At 45.3% G+C, this 24,691-nt stretch overlaps 1 protein-coding gene and 1 long non-coding RNA gene across 10 annotated transcripts in view; both read left to right on the top strand.

Annotated features, from left to right (window-relative positions):
* Positions 1-7,570: 7,570 nt before the first annotated feature.
* Positions 7,571-24,691, top strand: part of LOC138737246 (WD repeat-containing protein 26) — a 261,475-nt gene continuing 244,354 nt past the window's right edge. For 8 of the 9 annotated variants that reach the window (XR_011340851.1, XR_011340852.1, XM_069887979.1 and 5 more), the window contains exons 1-3: positions 8,119-8,424; positions 11,594-11,693; positions 11,774-11,830. Coding sequence is in view for 7 of the 9 variants with exons in the window: in XM_069887979.1 (XP_069744080.1) it covers positions 8,204-8,424; positions 11,594-11,693; positions 11,774-11,830 (378 nt within the window). In the remaining 2 variants the exon portion in view is untranslated. Of the gene's footprint in view, positions 7,641-8,118; positions 8,425-11,593; positions 11,694-11,773; positions 11,831-24,691 lie in introns of those variants that run through there. The other variant, XM_069887983.1, reaches the window with a different exon arrangement.
* On the top strand, positions 11,841-24,310 carry LOC138737249 (uncharacterized). The gene is made up of 3 exons (XR_011340856.1): positions 11,841-15,755; positions 22,840-22,916; positions 23,447-24,310. It is a non-coding gene; the product is annotated as an uncharacterized lncRNA (long non-coding RNA).

Here is a 24,691-nt window from a genome sequence, read left to right as displayed (position 1 = left end):
CACTGATCGCCGTTCCTAAGGTATCCACCATCAAGGCCGTTGAAGCATCTGCCCTGGGATGTTCCAGAAGACTGGTATCTGCCAGGGTTTCCTTGGTCTTCATGAAGGCTTCTGCTGACTCCTCATCCCAGGTGATGTCCTTTGCCTTGCCTCCCATCCGGGTGAACAAGGGTCGCATGATCAAGACAGCTGAGGGGATGTGGGGTCTGGGGAACTTCTGGATGGCCTCCACTTTACTGGATTGTTGTGTGGTTCCTTCCCTAGTTATCCTGTGGCGCAGGAAGTCAATGGCCTCCAATCCAAACTGGTATTTGGCTGGGTTTATTGTCAGGCCAAACTTACTCAGTCAGGTGTAGAGGTTGTGAAAGTGCGCCATATGCTCTTGTTAGTTCCTGCTCGTCACCAGGATGTCGTCCAAGTACACAAAGGTCTTGGCTCACTGCGTTCATGAATTGCTGGAAGGTCTGTGTGGCATTCTTTAGCCTGAATGGCATTCAGAGTTCCTCAAAGAGGCCGAATGGGATGATGATTTTGGATCATCGAGGTGTACCGGGATCTGATGATATCCCCGCACAAGGTCCACATTGGAGAAGATCCTGCCCATGCAAGTTAACCACGAAGTCCTGGATGTGAAGCATGGGGTACTGATCCGGTGTTGTGGCCTCAATGAGACAGCGGTAGTCGCCACATGGTCTCCAGCCCCCAGTTGCTTTGGGTACCACGTGCAGGGGAGAAGCCCATGGGTTGTCCAACCGCCATATGATGCTGAGCTCCTTCAGCTTCCTGAATTTCTCCTTCACCAGCTGGAGCTTCTCCGGAGGAAGGTGTCTTGCCCTTGCATGGAGCAGCGGGCCCTGGGTCGGGGCATCACCGTGGTGAATTGGGGGATGAGCACTGCAGGGAACTCGGCCAGGACCCTGGTGGATCAGTCACACTGAGACCAGTAACCAAAGATCAGTAACACTGATCATGGTGAAAGATCAGTATTACTGATCTAAAAGAAAAGTGAGGATTGTGAGAGATGGGAAAACTGATCTAAAATTATGAACATGAAGGAAACTAAAATTCATACATCAGTTAATGGCTGTAACCAGTACAAACAGGATGAGCTTGGGGATTAGGATGCAGGAAAGCAGAGTCAGCACGATTAACATAAGAATCTTCTAGTCTTTGTGACAAGAGCCACCATAAGACTAAGATAAGGAGTGGTAAGGAACAATGGAATGTAGGAAGTTGAGGTAGTCTGGATCAGATAAGGGTCTCCTAGCCCTGGACAGAAGTACCAAGTCCTACATATCTAATTAGCTAACCTTACACAGATTTATACATATTGAATTAGCCAACCCTCGACAGGATGAGCCAACTCTACATACCAAGAGACTGTAGCCTTGAGAATCAGGAAGGTGTGAATAAGGACAATAACATGAAGGGACACCGACAGGATACCCCCTGGTCCTCCAAGTATACTGAAACTGCACGTTGGCAGGAGGCAGAAGAATGTAAGGGGGAGGGTATTCCTATACTGAAATCAACTGTATAAAAGTTGGGTGAGCCCCAGTGTATGTGTGTATTCCCAGGGTAAGGGGAAGCACTCAACTTTGCATTGTTGTTGTAATAAATGTTCTTTGTTCTCAATTGTTGTCTCGAGCAATTTCTTTAAAGGTAATTCTATTTCTAACACTGGCATACTTGTTGTCCTATCTCTGTAAGAAGTCCAGGTAGAGTGCTGGGAGCCTGGCTTCTTTGAGGGGGAAGAATTGAAAAGTTTTGGCATGGACCAATCTCCTTCCCTTGTGGTCCACTAGAGGACTGTGGGCACGCAGGAAGTCTACCCGAGGAGTGGCTATTCCACTGAGGCCAGCGTGAACACTCACAAGAAGAGGCTGCCTCCCAAGTACAGTTGGGCCTTACGGGTACCGTAGGTCTGATTCGTGCTGTTCCTGACACCCTCAGCTTGGGGCCCAACTACCTCTTCCTGGAGTCCTGTCCCAACGGGGCAGGATGTGACCTCTGCTCCTGTGTCCACAAGGAATCGTCATCCAGACTGGTGGTCCCAAATGTAATGGAGGCTCTCTTGTTGGCCAGCCATCATGGCCATTAGTGACAGGTAGCCCCAGCGTTTCCCTGAAATATGCATGGCAGCCTGCACTGGCTGGCTTCCGTGCCCCATCTCTAGTGGTAGAAACACCATTCACTGGTTGTCTGAATTACCTCCTCTGGGGTGCTGGTGTTCTCTCGGCAGGTCTACACGGTCTGGCTGCGGGATTTAGTGATGAGCCCCACAGATGCCAAGCACTCTCTCTTTTTCCACAAAACATCCACGTGCTGCAACTTTCCAGGGGTCACTGAAATCCGCATCAGCCAGGAGCAGTTGAACGTCCTCGGGCAGATGCTCTAAGAATTCCTGCCCAAACATGATGCAGGGCTCGCGTTTGCCGAGGAGGGCCACCATCTCGTTCATGAGGGCTAATGGCGGCCTGTCCACAGCCTGTCCAGGTGGAGCAGACATGCCCCTCTCTCACGTCGTGAGAGCCCAAAGGTCTTGATCAGCTCTTTCCGCTGGGGGCTCCAGAATGAAGTTGGCCACCTGGCCTGCTGTGTCCTGGTCTAGGGCGCTCACCACATGGTAGTACCGGGTGGATTCTGCTGTGATCTACTGGATCTGGAACTGTGCCTCAGCCTGGTCAAACCACATGCATAGTTGATTCATCCAGAAGGTTGGCAGCTTCAGAGCGACCACGTTGAGTGGTATCTGTTCACTCATCACTGGGTTTAGAGCCATCTAAACCATCAGGGTCACCAATTGTAGCCACACACTACTTGAAAGAAGACACACACACGTAGTGTAGTCAGGTTAATCTCTGAGTTTTATTAGGGCTCCGACCCGGGTTTGCACTTGTACTGCTCCCGCCGTGGTCCCCTTTGGCTGACATCACAACATCCATAACAAAAGTGGGTTTCCCACACGTGGGTTCTTTTCTGCATAACACTGCCCTTCTTCCCCGTGCACTGTCCCTGACTGTTGGCTACGCAGCAAGGCCAGCGCCATTTTGGGGTCGCTGGCATTTAAGCTGCCCTTGCCATTCACCCGCTGGTTTGCTTGTTGGGGCCAGTGCCACTGCATGAGCTGCTAGCCTTTGGTTGCGCTCGCCGCCTGGAGCGCTGGCTCAATCACTGCCACAGTGGGTAACCACAAGCCCTTGCCTGGGTTTGTGAATTCATCATGGAAGAAAGTAGCCCATTCCCTGTCTCATGGAAAAGGGGGAAAAGTTGTGTAAAGAGGCCTGATGATATGATGTTTAAAAAGGCTTTGTAATAATTTCTGAACTGAGAATTTAAGTCGTTCAAGCAAGACTAAAATCATGCTGAAATTTTAAAAATTAACTTTTCAATTTAAAAAACTTATTTTGAATTTAACATTGTCTGGTGAATGTTCCATTGCTATTCCTGTGTTAGTGCTAACAAAGTCCCTTTAGTCCCAAAAATAGTTGAAAGGGTTGTTAGTTCGTAACAGTGGGAGCTTGATCTTATGTAGATTTATCTATAATTGAGAATCATAATCTGGGAAGGCCTGCACACATAGGAACAGATTCAGGGATGAGCTGAAAAGAATGCATTCACTCCTAGAAATCCTTGGTCCATATCCATTCAAAGTGGAATTAAGAATCTCAAGTCCATACATCTGGAATACAAAGGAGCCCTGTGTAAATGGCAGAATGTTCAACCCACTCACCTGTCTGACTCATTGGGACCTCCTACTACCTGTTGTTTCACATTGGTCTCATTAATTACCAGAACCCACAGAACTGACTGGAAGCAAGTCATTCTCTATGTTGAGGGACTGTCTACAAAGGAGTCTTTTAATATTACTTTTCAGGCCTTAGGGAGCGCTGAAGTGGCAAATGTGCCTGGCACATCTTCCATTTTTAATTGATCTAGACAATTATTGACAGGCTTGTGGCTTAATGGGGTAAAATGCCTTTACTTAATTTTACATTTGTAGCAGCTCACTGGAGACTTAATCGAACCAGCTCGAGAGATTCCGAATGTCGTCATGACGTCACAATGCGATGATTTCATTTGGTTTAAAAGCTGCGCGTGACGGTTTGAGTAAATGATTTCACACTGTGACACGGTTGCTACATTAGTGACCCTGATGGGCCCAAATGGATTTTGGACCTAACATGGTCAACACAGTGGTTTCACTCAAACTGCCTGACGTTTGGACCACTCAACCTGAAGTTTGGTTCGGACAAGCTGAGGTGCAGTTCCACATTCTCAAGATAGAAGTGGACACCACTAAGTACTGTCATGTGGTAAGTGCCCTCGACCAGGGCACAACTGGTCAAGTAGTGGATTTCCTTTGGGACCCACCAGCTCTCAGCAAGTACAAAGTCCTAAAATCCCTCCTTCACTGAATTTACGGTCTCTCATGGCACGAGTGAGCTGCACGGCTCCTCCATATCGTTGACCTGGGGATCATGCCCCTTTGGAATGAATGAATGACTTGTTGGCACTGGCAGACAGATCTCATTTAAAATACTGGAGCTCTGCTCAAGCCAGACAGGGCAGCTCCTGGGGGCCTTTAGCAAAACCTTTGGGGAGTGCCCATAAGACTTCATTAATGGGTTGTTGTTTTGACAAGCAACAGATGAAAGAGATCAGAGGAGTAGTTTGGAGCCATAGCTGTCTGGAGTGCAGCTTGCTGTTCTAAAAGGGTCATGTGGTTTTGCAAGGAGAGTTAAACAGGCTTTTTCTCAGAGAGAGAGAGGGAGTTCGGTTTTGAAGTGTTACAGTCAGCAGCAGCAGATGGGACTGGAACAGGACAAGCTGGCGAGCTTGTGGAAAACCCCATTTGGAAGATGGTTTGTGAGTGCTTAGTTCAGCCTGGTCAAAGACCTTGTGGTTCATACAAGAAGGAGAAGACTGGCTGCCTAATATTTCACTTGAAATAAGAGAAACAGAAAGGAAATCTACAACATGTGATGTAGACAAATGGCAATAAACATTGTGAAGGACTCCACTAAAAGGCTGCTCCTGCATCTCATTCATGTTGAGCGGCACCTCGTAGTGCCCTCTGGAGCCGATGGTGGTGGGGTGACTGGTGCCACAGCACCACCCATCATAAATACGCGGCAGACCAATGGCCGTCTTCCCTACCCATAATCCCCCTCGCAGCTCTGTGTTTCCCAGAACAGTTCCAGTTTCCTCTCACCATTCAAACCATATTGTAGGTGTAGGTTAATGGGGTGTAAATTGGGTAGCATAGACGTGGACTGAAATGGTCTGTCATCGTGCTGTATGTCTAAATTTAAAATTTAAAAATAAGGGTGGATAAATCCCCAGGGCCTGACACGATATTCTCTTGGAACTTGAGGTAAAGGGAGCCTAGTGTAGAAATTGCAGGGGCTCTGGCAGAAATAATTAAAATATCCTTAGCCATGAGTATAGTGTCAGAGGATTCATTGTTTAAAAAAAGCTCTAAAATTAACCCTGGAAATTATAGGCTGGTGAGCCTGATGACAGTAGTAGGTAAATTATTGAAAGGTGTTCTAAGAGATCAGATATACAATTATTTGGATAGTCAGGAACTGATTAATGATGGTCAAATATCTTCGTGTTTAACCATTCTTATAGCATTTTTCAAGGAGATTACCACGTAAGTAGATGAAGGAAAGGCTGTGGGTGTTGTTTACATGGACTTTAGTAAGGCCTTTGACAAGGTTCCGCATGGGAAGTAAGTCAGGAAGGTTCAGACAGGGGTACAGTGCTGCAGGAGCTCACAGGAGCGTCACTCCGGCACCTCCTTGTTGCTGATTTTGGTGAGCTCCTGCACCTAAAAAGTTAGCACTGCACCCCCTGGGTTCAGACACTAGGTATTCATGGTGAAGTAGTAAACTGGATTCGACAATGGCTGGACGGGAGAAGCCAGAGACTAGTGGTGGATGATGCTTCTTAGAGGGGAGACCTGGTGCCTCAGGTATCAGTTCTGGGACCATTGATGTTTGTCATCTATATCAAGGATCTGGATGACAATGTGGTAAATTGGATCAGCAAGTCTGCAGATGACACAAAGATTGGAGGTAATGTGGAGAGCAAAGGTTGACAAAGCTTGCAGAGGAATTCGGACCAGCTAGAAAAATGGAATGAAAAATGGCAGATGGAGTTTAAAACAGACAAGTGTGAGGTGTTGCATTTTGGAAGGGAAAACCAAGAAAGGGTGTACACGATAAATAGTCGGGCCCCGAGGAGTGTGGTAAAATGGAAGGATCTGGGAATACAGATACAGAATTCCCTTTAAGTGGCACCACAGATGGACAGGGTCATAAAGAGAGCTTTTGGCAAATTGGCCTTCATAAATCAATGTTTTGAGTATAGGAGTTGGAATGTTATGTTAAAGTTGGAGCATAGAAGAATGAGGGGAGATTTGATCGAGGTATTTAAAATTATGAGGGGGATAGACAGAATAAGTGTAGATTAGCTTTTTCCACGGAGGGTAGGTGAGATATAAATCAGAAGACATGAGTTAAGGGTGAAAGGGGAAAAGTTAGGGGGAACATCACACAGTGGTGGGAGTGTGGAAAGAGCTACCAGCTGAAATGGTGAATGTGGGCTCAATTTTAACATTTAAGAAGAATTGGGGAATGGATGGCTATGGACTGGGTGCAGGGCAGTGGGACTAAGCAAAAAAAAAAATGGGTTGGCATAGACTAGAATGGCCAAAGAGGCCTGTTTCTGTGCTGGGATGTTCTATGGTCTACCTTTTAATTTTTAATTGAGACATACAGCATGGTTACAGGTTATTTTGGCCCACAAGTCCATACCTCCCAATTAACCTACACCCCCGGAATACATAGGTGGGCCAAAATGGCCTATAACCATGTTGTATGTCTCAATTAAAAATTAAAAGGTTGGCCACTCTTAGTCTATGTGAATACTTGTCCTGCATATGTTTGTCTGTATGTGAGTAATGTCTGGTTGAGTGTCTGTGTGTTTTGCACCAAGAACCAGAGAACACAGTTTCGTGGGGTTGTACTTGTAGAGCAACAATGAGGAGCAGGAGGGATGGCTGGGTAGGTAAGGGGAAAGGGAGGGGAAAAAGGCGAGCAGGTTTACGTTAGAGAGGTGGGACTCGAACCCCGTCCCGATCGCAGCAGATTCAACCTTTACAGCACTAGGATCAGGTCTGGGGTTCGAGTCCTGCCCTCTGAAAGGAGTTTGTACTAACGGTGGCGGTTTCAAAATGTGCCAGACGACGAGTTGCCGGATAAGCGAGTTGCCGGATAAGAGAGGCACAACCGATCATTGCGCCTCGGCCGCAGGAACAGATTCGGCGGGTTGTCCGTGACGTCACGTCTGTGCTCTGACAATAAGTATGAAGGACACGGTTTGACCCGCTGAGTTTCTCTAACATTATGTTTTTACTTGTCTCTTTTATGGCCCTCTCCGTAATCCCACCTCTTCGGTCACGATCCGGTGACTCGTTTGACCCGCGGAGTCTTCCCGGTTGGCTCAACGTCTTGATCGCTGCTTTCCTGCGTCTGCACAATGCCGGTCCGCTGACGCGAGCCTGCGTCATGGCGTCACAGACACGTTCCTTTCCCCGCCCAACTCGTCGGACGGAAGTGCGGAGATTTCCGGTAACATCGGGGTTGGTTCAGCTGTTGCGAGGCGGCGACTCCATTCGAGCACCGGAGCTCCGGCGACGACGGGAGCGTCGGGGGGAGGAGGAAGAGGGGACGGGGACGGGAGGACGGAGTCGGCGCGGACGGGGAGGGGATGTACGCGGGGGCGACACGGACGGAGGGACTGACCTGAGCGCCGCAGCCCCCCGGACGGACTGAGCTCGAGGGGCGAGGGGCGGCGCGAGTCGCCCGCCAGAGCGTCCGTTGGCCAGCGTCTGGCGCGCGCGAACCTTCCCGAACCTTCCCCCGCGGGGCCCGGCCTCCTCCCCCCCCCCCACCCCCCTCCCCGGGGGGACACGGCCCCGGCCCGGCCCCGCCTCCCCACCACGGCGTCCACTCTGGCCTCTTCCTCCGACTCGGACAGCGGCGGAGCGTCTCCGCCCCCGCGGAAGAGGCAGCGAGCGGCGGCGGCGCCGGAGGAGGAGGAGGAGGAGGCCGGGCCCGGGACGGCGGCCTTCGGCGGAGCGCGGCCTCGCCCCAGCGACCCCCTGGAGACCGGGCGCCCGGACCCGGGCACCATGCAGGCCAACGGGGGGCAGGCGCGGAACGGGGAGGTGCCGGCCCGGGGCTCGGGCCGAAGCGGGCCCGGGGACGAGGCGCCGCCGCACGGCCCCTCCAACGGGCTGCTGTCCCCGGTGTCCGGGCCCAGCGGGAGGAAGCAGCGGCAGCGGCGCCTGTCTCCGGCCCAGGAGGATGTCGTCCGGCTGATCGGGCAGCACCTGCACGGCCTGGGGCTGAAGTGAGTGTGACTCCACAGGGGGGGAGGGGCAACAACCGGGCCCGGCGGCCGCTCGGCCCGTCCTGGATCTCCCGGCTTTTAAACCACACGACCCCCCCCAAGACAGGCTCGATGAGGGGCTCAAGCCCCTACCTTTCTCTCCCACCCTTTCGCCTCGGACCTACTCATTTGCCTCCCCTCGATAAGAAAAGTCTGTTAATCCTATTGCGCTTCTCCCCCTCCTTAATTACGTTGATTGCAAGGAGAACCACATTGGATACAATGTCCCTCCTGGGTACGACATCGTGGAAGCAAAACCTGAAAGGCAGCAGACACCACGGTTGAAGTATAGGAAAGAAACCTCACCAACGTTTTGGGCTCATCGCAGATGCTGGTGATTTATCTTAGCTCCGTACAGCGTTTGACCTGCTGAGTTTCTCCAGCATTGTGCTTTGACTTCAACCCCTGTGTTTGCAGACTTTTGTGTTTTACTCCTTGGCGTGCATTTAAGGGACAATCTCTATTAGCCTAACAGTCAGGCAGGCACAGTAGCATCTACACTTCTTAGGAAGTCTGAGAGGGAAGGCTACCAGCCTCCATCTTGACAACCATTTACAGGAACACAACTGAGAGTGTCCTGTCTGGCTGCATCATTATGCAGCTGGTATCTGCAAAGCATGAGGATGGAAGACTATACAGAGAATCATTAAAACAGCCAAGAAGATCACTGGGGTCTCCTTTTCCTCTATCGACAGATACTGGGAGAGATGTGTAAATAGACCTCAAGGAATTATAAAAGACCCTTTCCATCCAGTGTGCAGTATCTTCAACCCATTATCATCAAAATCGGGTAAAACCTGAAAATCTGCAGACACATTCAAAACAAGTACTGGAGAAACTCAGCAGGTCAAATTGGATAACCTGGATAAGGGCTCAAACCCGAAATGTTGGCTATGTACCTTTATCTTTGCTATATAAGATGGAATCACGCTGCTCTCCATTGCAGGCAAAATCTTCGCTAGGATTCTCCTAAAATAGATGGACTGTATGACCTGCCGAGTTTCTCCAGCATTGCTTTTAATTCAACCACAGTGTCTGCAGCCTTTTGTTTTATTTCCATAATATAGTGCCCAGGAGGGACATTGTATCAAATGTTGTCCTTGCAATCAATGGAATTAAGAGGGGGGCCCAACAGGAGGAATGTGGTTTTCTTAGTCGAGGGAACTAAGGCAAATTAGTGGGTCCGATGTGAAAGCATGGGAGAGGCATTGGCCTCAGGGCTAAAAGTGTGATGCTGGAGAAACTTGGCAGGTCAGTGTACTTTCTATAGCAAAGATACATAACCAACATTTCAGATGAGCCCTACATCAAGGTATCTAACCAATGTTTTGGGCTTGAACCTTTCGAGGTTTAAGAAAAATGTTGGAAGTGCGGGCATTACAGAGCTATCCTCCCCCTGCCGAGAGACTGTGCTCCTCCCCCCCCCCCCCCAAAAACAATTTTGTTTGATGTGCCTGCTGAGTTTCTCCATTCCTTGATGAAGGGCTCATGCCCAAACGTTGGTTATGTACCTTTATCTTTGCTATGTCAAGTACACTCACCTGCTGAGTTTCTCCATTCCTTGAAGGGCTCATGTCCAAACGTTGGTTATTTACCTTTATCTTTGCTATGTCAAGTACACTCGCCTGCTGAGTTTCTCTATTCCTTGATGAAGGGCTCATGCCCAAACGTTGGTTATGTACCTTTATCTTTGCTATGTCAAGTAGACTCGCCTGCTGAGTTTCTCTATTCCTTGATGAAGGGCTCATGCCCAAACGTTGGTTATGTACCTTTATCTTTGCTATGTCAAGTACACTCGCCTGCTGAGTTTCTCTATTCCTTGATGAAGGGCTCATGCCCAAATGTTGGTTATGTACCTTTATCTTTGCTATGTCAAGTACATCACCTGCTGAGTTTCTCTATTCCTTGATGAAGGGCTCATGCCCAAACGTTGGTTATGTACCTTTATCTTTGCTATGTCAAGTACACTTGCCTGCTGAGTTTCTCCAGTATAGTTTTTATGATAACGTGGTCCTGAAATTCTCAATCCTTCTCTCCACTACAATCATATATTTAATGTCATGAAACCAGAACTCTTTGTGAGTTGTAGCATAACCATCCTGGTCTTGTTCTGATCATTGACCAATAAAGAGAAGCATTGTGTACGCCTTTCTAATCACCTTCATTGCCATCCTTCAAAGATCAGTGGATGCACTGCATGGTCTCTCTCGGTGTCTCATTTGTTGTATATTCTTCTGCCTTGTTTAACTTCAAATTCTGTATCTAGTACTTCTCTGTTTTAAATTCCATTTGCAACTTTTCCTCCTGCCTTAATTTAAACACTTTCTACTGAACCTTTTGACTGGTTTTTGTACTGGCTTAATTTTTTCATCCATTTATGCCCAAGATGACAAAAAAGATTGAATTCACACTGTGGAACCTCACTGATAGCAAACCTCCATCGTCTTTTGGTTTCTGCCCCTGAGCCAATTTTTGATCCAATTTATTACTTTCTCTTGAATCTCATGCAGCTACTTTTATGAGCATCCAATCACGTGAGGCCTTGTTGAAATCTGTCCAATGATTAAGAGGTGTAAATGCTTCTTTAGTTGATTATTCTTAATGTTGTTCACTGTTACAATTTAGATTTTCCAATAGCATTCATAAACTGCTGATTTTAATGGATCCAGGACTTGTTTTATTAAAATGGTTTTTTTTTCCTGCAATATGGATTAAAATGGAGCTTGGATTTGGGGGAAAAAAGTTCGAAATTTGGTTACAGATGCCTGGGAAATCTAATTCTGAGTAGGGACATTTGGAATGAATTTGGTGATTAGAGTTCATAAAAGTAAGTCATGCATTTATTTATTGAGCCGTCATTGTGACTGGCTTTCTTGTGTTGTACAGATTTATACATTTTAAACTGCACTTATACCTGTGCATGTACATGAATTATTCAAAACTAGTCAGGTGGACTGAATCTTGGCATATGGGTTTTTGTTAAACAAGAGTTTTCCTGGTTCTAGCAATCTGGTCACACATGTGTGATTGGATTTATGATCAAGTTGTCATCAGAACTACAGTATGTTCCAGATTTCCTTGTCAGTACTGTCGTTGGGGTTGAAGGTGTGAACTCTTTCTCCTCTTGTAGCCAAACGGTGGATCTGTTGATGCAGGAATCGGGCTGCCATTTGGAACATTCTTCTGCTGCAAAGTTTGGCAGTCACGTTCTGGAGGGAGAATGGGAGAAGGTAACGTTTGATCAGCTGTCTAGGCACTGTTTCTGACTCTGCTATGCTGGGCTGCACTCATCAGTGTTTTTTATTCACAGGCTGAAAACGATCTTAACGAATTGAAGTCTCTGGTGCACTCACCTCGTGTGATTTTGGTAAGGAACAATGAAAGTTGCAGAGTGAGCCTTTTCCTTTTGTTGGGAATTTTTGATACTGAACATGTCATAATGATAGGTTGACTAAAGTGTTCAGCAGGAAAGAGAATTTTTCCATTGTTTTGGGGATGGAATTTGCGTTGCATTAGAGATCAAAAAGCCCAGTGCATGAGCTGGATTGGAAGTGAGGAGAAACAAATGATCAGCTGCTTGCTCATCTTTTACAGCTGATTCATTTGTTTTTGCAGTCGCTGGTGTTTCTAGTCTGGTTTTGGAGGGGTGAGTTGAGAGAACAGGAACTGTCTTTGAAGGTCTGTGTTTGTCTTAACCCTTTAAGGCTTTTGGTAGCTAGGACTAAACTAGATTTATGTGGATTCTACAAACTTGAAATTGTCATCTCTCTTTTGCACTGACCCACACAGGTGTCATCAGACATCTGCACTTTACAGTTTACACTGTCCCACACGTGTCATCAGACATCGGCACTTTGCAGTTGTGAAGTGTCAGCTGCATTGTGATGGGTTGGATTGTTGAGCTTGACTAAAGAAAGCTTGATCTTTTGCTTTACTGTTGGTCACAATATTGGAGGTGTTAACAGGAATTTGAGGTGGTTTTGGGGTTTGTGTGAAATGCGTGGAAAATTTTACTGAAGCATGCTGAATAACTAATAATCTACAGTATGGATATGGTCATGGTAAAAGTGTATTGGCAGTTCTCAAATTCTTGTAAAGCAAAGAACTTCAATACACTTCAAGTTAAGTTTAATATCATCTGATTGCACAAGTACAACCTGACAAAACAGTGTGCGTCAGACCTCCGAGCAAAGCAAGTAGACGTACAACCAGACAAAACACACAGACAATCAGTGCATATGCAGGACAAGCATTCATAAAAATTTGGAAAAAAAAAATTGCTCACTGACAATAAAAGGAGAAGTGTGGGTCATGGAACATAGAACACTAGAGCACAGTCCAAGGCCCTTTGGCCCTCAATGTTGTGCTGACCCATATATTCCTTAAAAAAAAGTACTAAATCCTCCCCCAAAACACTTCACTTTTCCTCCATCCATCTGCCTGAGAGTCTCTTAAATGCCCCTGATGTCTCACCCTCCCCCTATTAATAAAGCCCAGCATCCCATGGGCCTTCTTAATTATCCTATTAACCTGTGCAGCAACCTTGAGGGATGTATGGATTCCTCATCTGCACTCTTAAATAACCCTGTTCTCAACCTTCTATTTCGTCCTTCCAAAATGCTTCTCTTCACACTTACCCAGATTGAACTCCATCTGCCACTTTTCAGCCCATCTCTGGTCTATATCCTCTTGAGAGCCTTCAGCTCCATTCACAACTCATCCAACCTTCATGTCATTTGCAAACTTACTGACCCATCCTTCTGCCTCCATCCAGGACATTTGTATTAAAAAAAAGTCACAAAAAGCAGGGGTCCCAGAACAGGTCCCTGTAGCACTTTTTCTAGTCACCAACATCCAGGCAGAATATTTCCACTACTATCTGTTTTCTTCCTACAAGCCAATTCTTTTTGTCTACACAGTTAAGGTTCCACTGATCCCATGCCTCATGACTTTCTGAATGAGTCTCTCATGGGGGATTTTGTTAAATGCCTTACTAAAATCCATGTAGGCCACATCTACTGCCTTACCCTCATCGATTTATTTTGTTACCTCAAAAACTAGACTCATGAGGGATGACCTTCCCTTCACAAAGCCTTGCTGACTGGCAACATTCTCGTAACCCTCCTCTGCACTCTCTCAATTCTGTATATAATCCTTCCTGTAACTTGGCGACCTAAACTGCACACAATGTTCCAAATATGGCCTCACCAATGGCTTGTACAACTTCAATATAAGATCCAAACTCTTGTATTCAATACTCTGATTTATGAAAGCCAACATACTAAATGCTTTCTTCACCATCCTATCTACATGTGATTCAACTTTCAGGGAAATGTGTACCATGACTCCTTTGTTCCACTGCATTCCTCAGTTGTCTACCATTTAATGTATATGACCTATTTTGATTAGACCTACCAAAAATGTAGCACCTCACATTTATCAGTATTAAACTCCATCTGCCATCTTGCAGCCCACTCTTCTAACTGTCCTATATCACCCTGTAAGCTTTAATAATCTTCCTCACTGTCCACAACACCGCCAACCTTTGTAGCATCTGCAAATTTACAAATCCAATTTGCTACCCTATCATCTAGCTCGTTAATATATATGACAAACAGTAGTGGACCCAGTACCAATCCCGAGGCACTCCACTCGTCACCAGCCTCCAATTCGACAACTGATTTTCCACCACTACTCTCTTGCATCTCCCATCCAACCATTGTTGAATCCATTTCACTACTTCATCATTAATACCTAATGCTTCCATCTTCCTTACTAATCTCTTATGGGGAACCTTATCAAAAGCCTTACTAAAGTCCAAATAGACAACATCCATGGCCTTCCCCTCATCAACCTTCTTAGTAACCACCTTGAAAATCTCTACAAGATTTGTTAGAAATGATCTACCACGTACAAAACCATGTTGACTAATCAATCCCTGTCCTTCCAAATAGTTGTATATACCATCTCTAAGAACACTTTACATTAATTTACCCGCCACTGACGTTAGACTTACAGGCCTATAATTACCAGGTTTACTTCTGGATCCTTTTTTTGAAAAACAGAACAACATGAGCCACCCTCCAGTCCTCCAGCACCTTCCCTGTGGCCAGTGACATTTTAATTATTGCTGTCAGCGCTTCCACTATTTGTACACTAAAGTCCCTCATGGTCCAGCACACAAGCCTGTTCTATTTTGTCCTCACCCTGATCAAGGTCCTTTACTCTTGTGAATACTGAAATAAATTATTCATTTAGACCCTCCCCAACCTCCTCTGCCTCCAGGCACATGTTGCCTTCTTTATCCTTTAGTGGCCCCACCTTCATTCTTGTCATCCTTCTGTTCTTCATGCGCATCGAACGCCCTTGTGTTTCTCCTTAATCCTACATGCCAAGGCCTTTCCTGCCCATTTGAGCTCTCCCAAGTCCTTTCTTAAGCTCCTTCCTGGCTACCATATACTTCTCATGAGCTCTTCCTGTTTCCTACTTTCTACATCTAATATAGCTTCCTTCTTCCTTTTGACTAGTTATCTCACCTGATTTGTCATCCATGGTTATGTTTTCCTTCCACCTTTTTCCCAGTGGGACAAACCAATCCTGAACCCAGCACAAGTGGTCCCTCAACTTCCTCCACATTAGTTCTGTGCTTTCACCCTTGAACATCTGTTTCTAATTTCCTCTCACTAGTTCCTGCCTCATCCCTTTGTAATCAGCTCTTTCTCAATTTAGCACTTTCTCATTTTGTCTGTTTTTATACTTTTCCATGGCTATGCTAGAGCTCAGGGAGGTGTGGTCACTCACCAAAATGCCCCCGCCCCCCATTAAAAAGTCCACTACCTCAGCAGGTTCATTACTATGGATAATGGCCTCTCCTCATCATCCAGTCTTGTGTCATTATTCTGAAAAAGGATATTTTGTTATGAGACTTAACTACGACTTTTGTTTTTTAATCAAACTAAAATACTTATACAGGCAGTCTTTTAGTTCATTGGAGATGTTGTTATCCACAGAACTTTTTCTATGAAGTGTCATTCAGTGTAAGCCACTGCTACTGGTTGGGAAATGTTAATTTTTTCAAAATTGTTGCAAAGGAAATGGAAGCAAAAGGAGGACCAGTAGTACTCTGTATTGCTTTTTGAGTCTGCTCTGTCGACCTTAATATTATATTCTAGTTCTTTTGTTGTACCTCAGTGCAAATTGGAAAAGTTCATCTATTCAAACATATCAAGTACTTGGCCAATGCTTCTATGGTGGAGAATTCCATGTAGTTGCTGACCTCTTTGTGGGAGGAGGTGAGAAGTTCCTTGGTCATCCCTGAATGTCTTTCCCTGTATCTATGTGCTGGAACGAGGCAACCGAACACACCCCCATCCTCATTGTAGAACACAGTCAGGGAAGACAGCCCCTGCCTATAGATTGTGTAGCCCTGTCAGAATTTTGTATGTTTAAGATTCATGGCCAATTGCACCTTACTCTTTCCTCCCAAATTTTGAAAATATAATTTGGAACAATAACTGCTGATTTGTCATGTACAGAACGTTTCAAAAACATTCATGCTCTTAAGTGAAAAGAGTAATTTTCAAGTTTGAGTTGTCATCTTTCCCTTTCTCTCAAGATCCCTTTGCACTGACCTGTGACTCTTGCCTCCAAGTCAGGTTGGAGTTGTCCCCATTCCAAGGATGTAGCACATGTTTCTAACGAACTTAAGTGAATTGAGTTTATCAAAGATAGTACTCAGCACTGAAGACCTGCATCTGGATGCACCTACTGGGAGACTGTGTTAGGGAAATGGATTTGCAGCTGGATGAGCTTCGGATCATAAGGAAGGCAGAGGCAGTGATAGATAGGAGTAGGCTGTTCCTCTCAATAATAAATATACTGTTGGCGGGATGACCTACCAGGGACAAGTCATGGTGGTCAGGTCTCTGGCATGGGGGGTGGCTCTTTGGCTCAGAAGAGAAAGGGGCAAAAGAGGAGAGCTCTTTTAATTGGGGACTCGCTGGTTAGGGGAGCAGATAGGAGGTTTGCTGGACGAGGTCAGGGCTCTTGGTTGGTATGTTGCCTCCCATGCGTCAGGGTCAGGGATGTCTCTGATCGAGTGCACAGCATTCAGGAGGGGAAGAGGGAAGCGAGCAGCCAGATGTCGTGGTCACGTGGGGACCAATGACATCAATAGAAGTGGGGATGAGGCCCTGAAGAAAGATTTATGCAGTTAGGAAAGAAGTTAAAAAGCAGAATCTCAAGGGTGGTAATCTTGGGATTGCTGTCAGTGCCATGTACTAGAGAGATAGGAATAGGAAGATGTGGTAGATGAATGCGTGGCTAGAGTTGGTGCAGGGGGCAGGAGTTCACATTTGTGGATCATTGAGGTCTCTTCTGGGGAAAAGTTTGATCTGTACAAAAGGGTTGGGCTGCACGCGAACTGGAAGGGGGGCGGATATCCTGGCGGGCAGGTTTGCTAGAGCTGTTGGGGAGGGTTTAAACTAGTTTGGCATGGGGGTGGGAATCGGAATGAGAATGAGAGTATGGAGATTAGGGTAGAAGAACACCTAGATTGGAAAGAGAATAAGGAGCCAGAATGTTAATGAATGATGATGATTGGGGGGGGCGGGGGGGGGGTGGTAAAAGTAGGTTGTAATCGAAAGACATTCTCTCAAGTGTGTATATTTCAATGCAAGGAGCATTATAAGAAAGGTAGATGGATTGACACATGGAAATATAATATTGTAGCCATCAGTGAACTTGGTTGCAGGAGAGGGATGATTGGCAGCTAAATATTCCAGGATTCCATTGTTTTAGACATGATAGAACAGGGGGGAGATAAAAGATGGAGGAGTCACATTGCTTGTAGAGAAAACATTACAGCGGTGCTATGGCAGGATAGGTTGGCGGGCTCGTCCAGTGAGGCTACTTGGGTGGAATTGAGGAATGGGAAAGCCATGAAAACACTAATGAAAGTGTATTATAGACACCCCCCCAATGGGCTGAGGGAATTAGAGGAGCAAATTTGTATAGTGATAGCATGTATGTGTAATAAACGTAGTGGTGATTCTAGGAGATATTAACTTTCCACACTACCTGGGACGCCCATATTGTAAAAGGCCTTGGATGGGTTGGAGTTTTTTGAATGTATTCAGGAAAGTTTTCTAAATCAATACATAGAAGAACTGATTAGAGAGGGGGCAGTATCTGATCTATTAGAGAATGAGATAGGTTAGATGACAGGTTTGTGTTGGTAAACACTTTGGGTCTAATGATCCTACTATTAGTTTTGGGTAAATATTGGAGAAGGATGGGGCTGGGCCTAAGGTTGAGATTCTTGATTGGAATAAGACAAATTTCGAGGAGATGCAAAAGGATTCGAGGGTGTGGATTGGGATCATTTTTCAGGGAAGGATAGGATTAAAGGGAAGGTTAGAAAATATAGAGAGCCTTGGTTTTCAAAGGACATTGGGAATTTGGTTCGGAGGAAGAGGAATGTGGACAGCAGATATAGACAGCAGAGAACCGATACGGAGCTTGAGGGATATATGAAGTGTATTAAAACAAAAACTTAAAGAAATTAGAACGGTGATATGAAATGCTTTGGCAGGTGAGGTAAAAATAAATCCGAAGGATTTCTACAGGTACATTAAAAGTAAAAGAATAGTGAGGGATAAAATTTGGCCCTTTGAGGATTAGAGGAGTCGGCTATGTGAGAAGTCAGGGGAGATGGGGGATATTTTAAATTAGTGGTTCTCAACCTTTTTTCCCCTCACGAACCACCTTAAATAATCCCTTACCACAGAGCACCTATAGCTAGTAAGGGATTACTTAAGGTAGTTTGTCAGGGGGAAAATGGTTGAGAACCACTGTTTTAAATTATATTTGTTTTCTTCAGTATTCACTAAAGAAAGGAATATTGAGCTAGGTGAAGTTAGGAAATCTGGTAGTGAGGTATTTTAAAGAGAATAAAGGTCCTGACGAGATATTTTCTAGGATGCTGAGGGAGGTTAGTGTCCAAATAGTGGGGGCTCTGACAGAAATATTTAAAATGTCACTGGCTATGGGGGAGGTGCTGTAGGATTGGAGGGTAACTCATGCTGTTCTGCTGTTTAAAAATGTTCCAAAAGTAACCCTGATAATTATAGGCCTATGAGTCTGATGTCAATGGTAGGTAAATTAATGGAAAATGTTCTTAGGGATGGTATATACAATTATTTGGAAAGACAGGGATTGATTAGAGTAGTCAACGTGGTTTTGTACGTGGTAGATCATGTTTAACAAATCTTAGTTTTTCGAGGAGGTTACTAAGAAGGTTGAGGGGAAGTCTGTGGATGTTGTCTATATGGACTTTAGTAAGGCCTTTAACAAGGTTCTGCATAAGGGGTTAGTTAGGAAGGTTCAAGCATTAGGTATTAATGTTGAAGTAGTGAAATGGATTCAACAATGGTTGGATGGGAGGTGCCAGAGGGTAATGATGGAAAATAGTTTGTCAAATTGGAGGCTGGTGACTAGTGGAGTGCCTCAGGGATTGGTATTAGTCCATTGTTTGTCATGTATATTAATGATAGTGTGATAAATTGGATTAGTAAGTATTGAGATAATATGAAGATTGCTGGTGTTGTGGTCAGTGAAGAAGGGTTTCAAAGCTTGCTGTGGGATATAGGACAGTCAGAAGAGTGGGGTGAAAGATGGCAGATGGAGTTTAATAGTGATAAGTGTGAGGTGCTACATTTTGGTAGGACTGATCAGCAAAAGTCAGACACGGTAAATGGTGGACAATTGAGGAGGGGAGTAGGACAAAGGGATTTAGGAATTCTGGTACATAATTCCCTGAAAGTGGAGTCACATGTAGATAGGGTGGTGAAGAAAGCATCTGGTATGTTGGCCTTCATAAATCATTATTGAATACAGGAGTTGGGATATCGTGTTGAAGTTGTACAAGGCATTGGTGGGGCCAAATTTGGAATATTGTGTGCAGGTTTGGTTGTTGAATTCTAGGAAGGGTATCAACAAAATAGAGAGTGCAGAGGAGATTTATAAGAATGTTGCCTGGGTTTCAGGGTTTGAGTAGACTGGAATTTAAAAAAAAATACTCAGAGGGTGGTGGGAGTGTGGAATGAGCTTCTGGCCGAAGTGGTAGATGTGGGTTTGATTTTTAATATTTAAGGAAAAGTTGGATAGGTATGGACGAGAGAGGAGTGGAGGGTTATGGACTGGGTGTGGGTCAATGGGACTAGGTGGGAGAAGGTGTTTGACATGGACTAGAAGGGCTGAACTGGGCTGTTTGTGTTGTAATTGTTATATGGATTATAGATGGACAGTTAAGATAGGGTCATGTGGGGTAACATGGATTGTATAGCATTTAATACAATGCTATTACAGCACCAGTGAACCTGGTTCCAATTAGATACTGTTTCCTTCAGGTGTTTCCCATGACCTAAAGGCATACAGATTAGTCGGTTAAATGGCTATAATTGAGTGGTGTGGGCTCGAGGCCTGGAAGGACCTGTTGACAGTGGATATAAAAAAAATTATTGGCAACTGCATGATAATTGCTCTTTGAGTGCAAATTTACAGTTGAGTTTAACTGTATGTCAGTTTTATTGGCTGTAAATGACTTGATAAATTTGTGATAGGCAAATGTGCCTTTGAAGCTAAAGCAAAGCTGGTTGTTTTGTAGCTCTAGTGAATATCTTGTGTCCTACTGTCAGGACTAAACTTGGGGGTCGTTGCTGTGCCACTATACAGTTGCAGACATTGGAGAACAACTATACACTACCTAATAGTTACCATCCAGATTTGAGTCATTTTCATTGACTTGTTAGCCAGGGAGATGTCAACAAAGAACATGCAGGATGACAGATTTCTTGCTCTGCTGATGGATCATTTAACCTTATTAAAATCCATATCCACCACCTTGCCTTCATCAGTTTCCTTTGTCACATTCTCAAAACTCAATTTTGCTCGTGAGGCATGACCTGTCTCTCACAAAACTATTCTGCCCATCCCTGAGAAGACCCTGCTTCTCTAAATGCTCATAAATCCTGTCCCGAAGAATCCTCTCCAATAGTTAGTATGCAAGATCACGGGGGTCTATAATTCCCAGGATTCTCCCTATTTTTTAAACAAGGGGCTACATTTGCTATTCTTCACTCCTCCAGTACCTTCCCTATGGCCAGTGAGAATGCCTCAGCAATTTCTTCTCTTGCTTCCTCTAATAACCTGGGGTATATCCTGCCCAGTTCAGGGACATCCATCTGACTTTTTGAGAAGATCTAGTACTTTTTTCTTAACCTTGACTTACTCCAGCACATTAATCTATTGTACGTTGACCTCACATTCACTAAGGTCCCTCTCCCTTTTAAACACTGAAGCAAAGTACAGATTTAGGATCTCTCCTAATCTATTCTGCCTCCAGGCACATGTTTCCCCCCCACCCCACCCCTTTAACCTTAATTGATCCTAACCTCATGCCATTCTTTTGTTCTTAATCTACATGTAAAACACCTTGGGGTCTTCCATGGTCTTCTCATGACCTCTAGTTCCCTTCCTGGCTACCTTGGAATTCTTGTGTATACTCTTAACTTTTGCTTCTTAAACCTTGCGTATGCTTCCTTCTTCAACTTGAGAGTCGTCACCTCTGTTGCTCCTTTGCTCTACTGTTAATTTTCTCTGTCTCTTTGGGGTATACCTATCCAGGACATCATTAAGAGGTCCCTAAACATCCATTTCTGTCATGCATTTGTTCCCACTTTACTTCTCCAAGTACCTACCTGCCTTATCCTATGGTAATTAGCCCATCTCCAAATAAACACTCCCATTTTGTCTAATCCTATCCATAGGTATGTTAAATATCAGACAGTTGTGGTTATCGAGCTAGATCCAGAAAGGCCCCTCTATTACTTGGCTTGTCCACACACTGTCAGGAATCCTTCTTGGATATACCTGACAAATTCTGCCCCATCTGAACCTTTTGCACTTGGGAGGTTCCAGTCAATATAGGGGAAGTTGGGTTTCCCATTACAACCCTGTTATTTTTGCACCATTCCAAAATCTGCCTACTTATCCACTCCTCAGTGTCCTGAGAGCTATTTAAGGGCATATAGAGTGATTGCTTGCATCCTGTTTCTTACTTCCACCCATGCTAACTCAGTAGACAATACCTCCATGTGGTCCTCCCTTTCTGTAGTTGTTATATCTGATTAGCAATGCCACTTTTTCCCCCATTCCTTTCGAAGCGTTGAAATCCTGAAACTTTCATCAGCCAATCCAGTCTGTAAATCATCCAAGTCCATGTAATGGCCTCAACATCATAATTTCATGTAATGAACCATCTTCTATCGCCCTTATTCTTAATACTTCTGCATTAGAGTACAGTTATACATCCCTTCACGTCTGTTCGAGCAACATCTGACCACACACAAGTCTGTGGACCCAACTTAGAAAAAGTGATCACTAGCTATAGGAAATTGTATATCGTATACCCAAACTGATCTGGCTCCCCAGAGTCCTGCGTCGGTCCCCACACCGATCCCACGGCCCTGCGTCGGTCCCCACACTGATCCCACGGCCCTGCGTCGGTCCCCACACCGATCCCACGGCCCTGCGTCGGTCCCCACACCGATCCCACGGCCCTGCGTCGGTCCCCACACCGATCCCACGGCCCTGCGTCGGTCCCCACACCGATCCCACGGCCCTGCGTCGGTCCCCACACCGATCCCACGGCCCTGCGTCGGTCCCCACACCGATCCCACGGCCCTGCGTCGGTCCCCACACCGATCCCACGGCCCTGCGTCGGTCCCCACACCGATCCCACGGCCCTGCGTCGGTCCCCACACCGATCCCACGGCCCTGCGTCGGTCCCCACACCGATCCCACGGCCCTGCGTCGGTCCCCACACCGATCCCACGGCCCTGCGTCGGTCCCCACACCGATCCCACGGCCCTGCGTCGGTCCCCACACCGATCCCACGGCCCTGCGTCGGTCCCCACACCGATCCCACGGCCCTGCGTCGGTCCCCACACCGATCCCACGGCCCTGCGTCGGTCCCCACACCGATCCCACGGCCCTGCGTCGGTCCCCACACCGATCCCACGGCCCTGCGTCGGTCCCCACACCGATCCCACGGCCCTGCGTCGGTCCCCACACCGATCCCACGGCCCTGCGTCGGTCCCCACACCGATCCCACGGCCCTGCGTCGGTCCCCACATTGATCCATACTTTACAGGTACACTAGTGTCCTATATAGCTTTGCTATGTTCACATAATGTCCATGTCGCAAAATGCCCAATTTCACAGAGCATATAGTGGCTGTTAAATGGCATGTACCTGTGCACATTTCAACCCATCCTAATGACTACACTTGTATTCCATCCACTGCTTGTCTTTCAGTTTCATTAAACTTTCCACTTGCCAAATTATGATTTGATTGATTGGATTTTTGGTCTGCATCACTGAAATAACAAAATGTGAGTAGCTATTGAGAACTAATTCCTAACTTTGCCTATTTTAAGTCAGAATATTCAAAGACGAAGTTTGAATGGGACTTTGAAATCAAACCAATTTTAAAGAAAAATGAAATGACAATATAGAATGAACCTCAGTTGGGGATACTATCTTGCTGCTATCTGATTTTTTTTTCCATTTCATTTTGTACATTTTCCTCTGTCACTGTGATGATTCAGAAGAAACATGATATCAGAATGTACAATGCCAGTGGTAGTAAAACAGCTCCATTATGTAAGGGCTGTATATTCATTATGTATATCAATAATGGTTTCATTATTTCAGATTAATAGCATTCCATTCTTTTGGATTGGGTTTTTAATATGTAATTGAGATTTCACTTTGGAATTGGGTGAAGAATTACACTTTGTAAATATTAACTATTTGAAGATTATGAACTGGGCAATTTTAATGCAAGGCCATGGTCTGAGCATTTACGATCATCTGCTGTGTTCTGCATCTCGTAATTTGAGCATGTCTTTTTCCCTTACAGACCTCATTCATCTCAAGGCATCAGCTATAATTAACAAGCAGTTGATACTCTTTCTCAGATGGCACCAGTAGCATTTGTGCCACCTGGACAATTTTGTTCAACCTATCACAGATATTCCTATTATTCCCCCCCACCCCCCCTCATCCTTTTCTACAACTCAAAACATAAATGATTTCTCACTTATCAGCACTAATGGAGGCTTATTGACCCGAAACATTAATAATATCTCTCTGCAGATGTGCCTGAAGTCCTGGGTGGTATTGCCAGCAATTTTTCAATTTCCTACATATATACATCTATTGACATGTGTATGGTATAATTTGTGATTTTAGTATGTCCCTACCATGTGTCCTAGAATTGTTCAACATGATTGAAAGCAGTGAATAAAGTACAGTGGAAACCATTTCCCTTTAAGTCATAATGCTGGTCATCCTCCAGAAAAAATCTGTGCCTCTAGCCAAGTAATGATCTTTCAGTGCAAAATGTTATGGCCATAATGAAAAGATAATTTGGCTCGTTACAGTTCTTGGCATTAATGACCAGTCAAATCCACTTGACTCCCAAATTCTCAAATTTAGTTGGAACTGGAAGCTGAAAACCCAGAGGAGAGGGTGTAGCTATTCACAGTTGTTTCAAAGATCTATTAGTTTTTTCTGAAGTTGGATGAGGAAGAGATTTGAGTAGAACAAAGGTGTCAATATTGTTGGGGTAAACTGCAGTTTATTATTACATTGCTTTGGGATGCTGCTATGCACAGCTTTTCGCTGATTTTCCACTTTACGACAAAGGCTGCACTTTGAAATTAGTCCACTGTTTGTGAAGAGCATTGAGATTCCTGAGATAATAAAAGTTGACAAATTAAAATGTGTCTTTCTATTCTTTATTGACCAAATACAAATTTGGATATGCCAGGACAGGTGTGGTTAATTTATGTAAAATTGTTAGATTTTTAAAAAATCTCGTGACTCCTAGCTTGAGGAGCTGCTGCCTTACAGTGGCAGTCACCCAGGGTTGGTCAAGACCTTGGTGCTCTCTGTATGTTTTCCCCATGACCATATTCTCAAGGTGTTCTAGTTTCTTTCTACATTTCAAAATGTGCTGGCAGGTTAATTGGCTGCTCTAAATTTCCCCTTGTGTATAGGTGAGTGGAAGAATTTGGGTAGAGTTGTTAAGAATACAGAGCTAAAATTTAAAAAAATTAATGTAGGATTAGTGTAAATGGGTGGTTGATAGTCAGTATGGAGT

The sequence above is a fragment of the Narcine bancroftii genome, chromosome 6 (genome assembly GCF_036971445.1).
Source record: "Narcine bancroftii isolate sNarBan1 chromosome 6, sNarBan1.hap1, whole genome shotgun sequence".
Lineage (NCBI taxonomy): Eukaryota > Metazoa > Chordata > Chondrichthyes > Torpediniformes > Narcinidae > Narcine > Narcine bancroftii.
This window is presented reverse-complemented; position numbering and strand designations above follow the sequence as displayed.